General features: G+C 24.9%; 1 protein-coding gene across 1 annotated transcript in view; it reads right to left on the bottom strand.

Annotated features, from left to right (window-relative positions):
* Positions 1-3,582: 3,582 nt before the first annotated feature.
* The window catches only part of Phum_PHUM308330 (uncharacterized protein), a gene marked incomplete at both ends in the record, with an annotated part of 8,596 nt that continues 6,084 nt past the window's right edge, over positions 3,583-6,094 (bottom strand). The window contains 8 exons of the mRNA XM_002427237.1: positions 3,583-3,687; positions 3,784-4,016; positions 4,102-4,296; positions 4,367-4,490; positions 4,613-4,861; positions 4,944-5,187; positions 5,262-5,366; positions 5,643-5,727. Coding sequence (XP_002427282.1) covers positions 3,583-3,687; positions 3,784-4,016; positions 4,102-4,296; positions 4,367-4,490; positions 4,613-4,861; positions 4,944-5,187; positions 5,262-5,366; positions 5,643-5,727 — 1,340 coding nt within the window. The remainder of the gene's footprint in view (positions 3,688-3,783; positions 4,017-4,101; positions 4,297-4,366; positions 4,491-4,612; positions 4,862-4,943; positions 5,188-5,261; positions 5,367-5,642; positions 5,728-6,094) is intronic.

The following is a 6,094-nucleotide window of genomic DNA, read 5'->3' as shown; positions in this document are numbered from 1 at the left end:
ATTATTGTATTTTATCAAGGATGCAAGATTCAAATACCTTAACGATAATGCACGCATACACGAAATGTGTGACACCAGAATCATTATTATGTTCACAATAACTTTTGTTTCACGGGTCAATTCGCCCCCCCCCTCCCCCCCCGAATAAAACTTTTTAAGATTTTAGATGGCATATTTCAGGTAGATTTTTACATATTACATTATTTTTTTACAAATTATTTTTAACGTATTATTATTGATCACAATACCAATTCTATAATCTTCTGATACATTTTTTTTTTTTTTGTTTATTCAAAAATATTTAAAGAAAAATTCAATAAAAATTTTCATTACATTTTTATTAAAATTCTATAACACTCTGCAAAAAAAAATTGTATTTTTTCTTTTCCATAACAATATGAGAAAAACATACAAGTTTAATTTTAAAAAAAAAGTAATAATATCATCACTTTTATAATTTAAATTTAAATTTAAAATTAAATTACTAAAATAAATAAAATAACAAAATATATATTCATGCACTCAATCGCACAGTACCGTAAGTTTTGTAATTGCAATTTGTTCGTGACATTTTTTTTTTTTCTATTATTATTATTATTATTATTATTCGAAATCATAAATTCTTCATTTCCGGTAATTTTTTTTTATTATTATTATTTATTTTTGTTTTGTTCTACAACAGTTTCAAAATGAAATTTTTTTTTTTTTTTATCAATACACGTGAATAAAAACAATATAAAATAATATTTATTTGTTTATATCCTCATGGTGAATTCATACTTATTCAGCAAAAGGAAAAAAAAAAAAAAAAAAAAGGAAAAAGCAAAAACCATAAACTATAAACGTCAATTAAAAAAAAGACAAAAAAACAAAAAAACAAAACAAAACGAAACATAAAAAAAAAAATAAAAATAAAAAAAGTTTTAGTTTGTCATGAATAAAGCAAGGAACACATCCGTTTGCGTGCATTGAAATTGATTAAAATCTAAAGGGAAATACACAAACACACACACACACACTGTTTTTAGAACAAACACACATTGACAATATATATATTTTCAAAAAAAAAATAAAAAAATCTTCACGAATATATAAAGCAAAACTTTTTACTGAACCCCCCCCCCCCCCCCCAAAAAAAAGTTATTATTAATAAACGCAATTTTTTTTTTTTTCTTCTTCTTAAATATCGATATCAGTTATATCAATGTCAAAATGCCAAGTTCATAAAAATCCACGTTTAAATTTTTGTACCTACTCATAAATCTAATCATATTTTCAAATAAATTGAATGTTAATGGGTTCAATGACCATAATGTCTACCACCTTTCGTAATCTTTAAATCACGTCTAAAACGTATCAGTTTATTTATTTATTTATTTATTTATTTTCTCACTGTTTAATAAGTCGTGTTGTTAAAATTAAAAATTGTGACAAAAGTAACGGGTTTCCAATAGAAAAAAAAAAAAAAAAAATTATTAAATAGTTATTATTATTTAAATCTACGGTAGTATTTATTTTTAAATTTTTATTTTGGTGTTTGATACGTCTGAATGTGGGCCATTCATTCAATAAATATATATATATATAAATAATTGAATTGTAAAAAAAAAAAAAACGTTAAGTTTTAAGTTAAACAGTAGAAAAACATTTATATGGCACAAGAAAAAAAAAAATTTATTTTAAAGGCATTAAGATAAAAACCCTAATCACCAATTTCAAAAAAAGAAAAAAATAAAAAGTTAAATAGTGCCTAAAAAATAAATAAAAACATAAAAAATGAGGAGGGATCGAGTTAAAAAACTTAATTTTTAATACTTTATGTTAGTTTCAAAAAGTTTTTTTCGAGCAATACAAAAAAAAAAAAAAAAAAAGATAAAGTTTAATTTTAAGATTTGAAAAAAAAAAAAAACAAAAAATGCTTGAATGATAATCAATATCACTGTGAAATGTTGATAATTAGGTTACACTGTCAATCATTTGGAAATTGTTTTCTTAGAAAAAAAAAAAAAAAAAATGTTAAATTCAAAAACAGATACTACTCTAAACTTCGACATCTGCAGTTCCAAGGATGCTTAAACATATTTAACTATAAAAAATTTTTTTTTAATATTTAAAACTTGAAAAAAAAATAATTTTTTACTCTGCTGTGATAATTTTTTCTAATGGTAAGTTGATAATTTAAAAATTTGAATTTAAAAATTAAGTGAAAAAAATTTTTTTGAAAAAAAAAAAGTTGTGCTCTATGTAAAATCTCGGCTTTACAATTACACAGAAAATGTTTTTTTTTTATTTTGTTATAAATATGGTAAAATATACATTTAAAAAAAGATGTGCATTTACATAAACAACATGTATGACAAAAAATTATTTTAAAATTAATAAGAAATTTTTTTAATAAAAATTATCATGGGGGAAAATTTATCGATAATGACTGGTTAGATACAATTTATATGAAATTGAAGTATTTAGAGTAACAATTATTAGATGCAAATTTATTAATGGATAGTCAATTAATAAACAATTTATTCTACTCATAAAAATCAAAATAAAAAAATTACCTTGAACAATGTTTTGCCTTGAATTTCAATTTAAAATTTTGCGCCACACAAAATTATTTTTTTAAATAAAACACATTTTATAAAACAAAAATGATTTTCAAACACACTCAAAATTAAGGGTGATTATTAATCCACCCTGATTAATAATTTTTCTTAAAAAAAAAAAAAAACTACTTTAAATAAACTAAATCACGGTGGATCAAGTATGCCGAATGATGTATAAAAATACATTAAATATAAATTAAAAAATTTATAAACTAACATATAATTAATAAAAATGATAAGAAAAAGAGGTACCGACACAATTGAGGGCCTTGGAAATACAAAATCATTAATGATGACGTTGCTACAGAGCAATTAATTTTGCACTACAGCAAATCATAACTCGCATGCTTTTTTTGTTTTTTTTTGGGGGGGGGTAAATCACGCGAAATTAAAAAAATAATAATTTTCACTTTGAATAACTTACACTAAAATATTGAAAAGATGTCACACACAAATCTGTCATTGTTGTCTTTAATCCGACAATTACTTTGCCATGTTTATTTTCAAGTCAAGGCAGAAAGTGGGATTGCGCATGAACGTTACTATGACGAAGCAGTTGCTTATTGACACTACGAGAAATCTGATTGGTCGAAATGGTTGTTTCCTTTGAATTATATAAATCCGTTAGTTCGCCATGTTGACTAACTGTTATATTAGGTTAGTTCTCGATGTAATTATTTTCGGTTTTCTTTTTTATATACATGTCTCATTTTTTCAACGTATCGTCAAATATAAAGAACAATATTAGAAAATTTGTTTTTGAAAAATGTCAGCTTCATTTCGGTAAGTTTCCCTGTCTTAATAAACTTTCTTTAACGGGCTGATTACTAGGCTACTAGTTTATAAGATTTAAGTTTTTTATTTTTACTTTTAAATAAAATAGAATGTCCGCATTTTAAAGAAGTAAGAATTTATTGAACAATTTATAAACAATTAATAACAGAAATAATAGTAAATATTTAAAATTGGTCTGGAATTATTAAAATCTAAGCAATTTTGCTTTTAAGGCGAAAATGGTAATGGCAATTACATATTTATTTTCTGATAATCGTGTACCAAGGCCACATAACTCTATTTGTCCTTCCTGAAAAAAAAAACAAAAAATAAACATTTGAAACAAAATGTAATCGAAATGAAAATATTCTAATTGAATATAATATTATTATATTATAATGGTTACCTTTTCATGTTTGTTAATACAGTCTTTAGGTCTTTTTCTTGGCAAATTATTTGAAAGAATTTTATGACAGTTAACAGACACATTAATGTCCATATCTTGTCCTATAAGCATGTATTGTATCTCTTCTGGTTCATTTGAAAATGTCATGTCGTTAATAAGACACAATGAATTAACTATAACCAATATTAAATTTGTATTTGGAATTGGCTGTGCAACAAATGGTCTTTGACTTCCTAAAAAAGTAAAACAATTTTCAACATCAGAGAAATTTTAAAAAAAAAAAAAAAAATTATTTATGTAAACATTTAATTAACAAACCATTAGCTCCTTTGCTGTAATTGTTATTATTATTAGGTTGTGGCAACATGTAAAGCTGAGTTTGTTGGTCGCAACTTTCAGGCCTTGTTTTTCTTATAATATACTCCATTTCTACTGTTTTTTCATGCCTGAATTCTGAAAATTCATCCATGGATGAATTGTATATCTCTCTCTGACATTGTTGCAAATCTTTATCTAAAAATTTATTGAGCGTTAATCGAAGTGTAAAAAACAACAACATAAAATTAAGTAATTAAGTTCTTACCTCTCTCATCTGACAAATAAGAATAGGACGTTAAGTAATCTGCATATATCGAACTAAGTTCAATGATTATCAATAGTAATTTTGCAAATAACCATTTGAAAAACCACAAGGACAATTTTAAAGGCTATAAAAAAAAATTATCGAAAATTTTAATGTTCTATAAAGCTGTAAAATTATAAATTTAATTTTTTTTTGTTTTTCGATAAAAAAAAAAAAGAAAAACTTTAAGAAAAGAAGGTGAATTACAGCGGTTAAGGTATTTCCCGAATTATCCGAATTTAAATCTGGAAAGCAAACCGCTTGATAATCATACAATGTTATTCTGCGATAAATATTTTCTTCCACTAGCATATTCATAACCGTCCCATGAATTTCTCCGAAAAATCTTCCAGTATGTTGAGAATTTTCAGATACTATTACGTATCCATTGTTATCTAACACGAAACAGTCAAGATCATCTGAAGCGCAGCTAACCGTACAATCCGCGTAAGGACACTGAAATTTTCAAAATCCCTTTTCTTTTATTTTGACCCCCAAAAAAAGTGTAAAAAAAATTTTTTTCCCCCAATAGGCTTACTGATGACACGGTGTTAAAAAATAATGTCGACATTGCACTGTGCCTGAATTGGTAACCCACAACTGCAGCAGGAGCTTTATTCTGTACAAAAATAGCTCTACTCGCTGTTACCATTGTTTCATTGTTGAAACCGACGTCAAATGGTACAGAATACACGAAGCTGGAGTTATTTATGTAGTATTGCTCCACTGCTCTTTTATACCAAATTTCATCAATGGCCTTATTGTAGATGTCACCGAAAGGTCTAAATTCAATTATTTGTTAATGTTTTATCGATGTTTTAGAAAAATATTTTTTTCAAAAGTAAAAATATCTTACAAGTGATCTTTTTTATCCGATGTTTCAAAATTTTTCCAACGCGTTAGCCCACTACGAGTGGCTAAAAATACAACAGTTATCCCAAATTTTTTTTTAAACTCTTCCCTGCAGCAGGAAAAACGAAAAAAAAAAAAAAATAGTAAAAAAAAAAACAATTTTTAGTTTTTATAAAAAAAAAATTGCGTGAATCAAATAAATAAATAGCAGCATTGAAAAAAAAGTGTTAGTAGTATTATTTTTTTTTAATCCATGGTTTTTGTCGACTCTCAGTGGACAGGATCAGGTTTTCATATTTTACTCCCTTTTTTTACTTAAAAAAAATAATAATAATAAAGGAAAATTTTTGATGCTATTTATGCAACAGTGATAAAGCTCCATTACGTTGAAACTAAACAAAAGCTTTTTAAAAATAAAAATAAATTATTATATAATTTAAAAATGGTGAATAATTTAAGTAAGTAATTACCTTGATAGTAGAACCATCAACATTGCGATCGGGCTACTTGTGAAATATTAACGTATCATTTATTAATAATTAAAAATAATTTCTGATTCTGACTGAAAGTTTTTCATTTTTAAATGAAATAAAAAAAAGAGTGTGTGATTCAAAAAAAAAATAATAATAATAAAAATGTGAAAAAATTGCACGTAGGCTTATATGCACATTAAATAAACAACATTAAATGCTTTTTTCATATTTATATAAATAATTGTGCGTTTTTGTGATAACTAATGTGTCATAATGCAATAAGTAATTTGATATAACTTACTCTTTGGTGTGTGATTTGGCCTCTTTAGTAAGTTCATCCGTAAATGATTTAGTAACCTTGCAT

This window comes from Pediculus humanus, genomic scaffold, assembly GCF_000006295.1.
Source record: "Pediculus humanus corporis 1103172107708 genomic scaffold, whole genome shotgun sequence".
NCBI lineage: Eukaryota > Metazoa > Arthropoda > Insecta > Psocodea > Pediculidae > Pediculus > Pediculus humanus.
The sequence above is the reverse complement of the archived record's forward strand: the minus strand, read 5'-3'. Positions and strand labels throughout refer to the sequence as shown.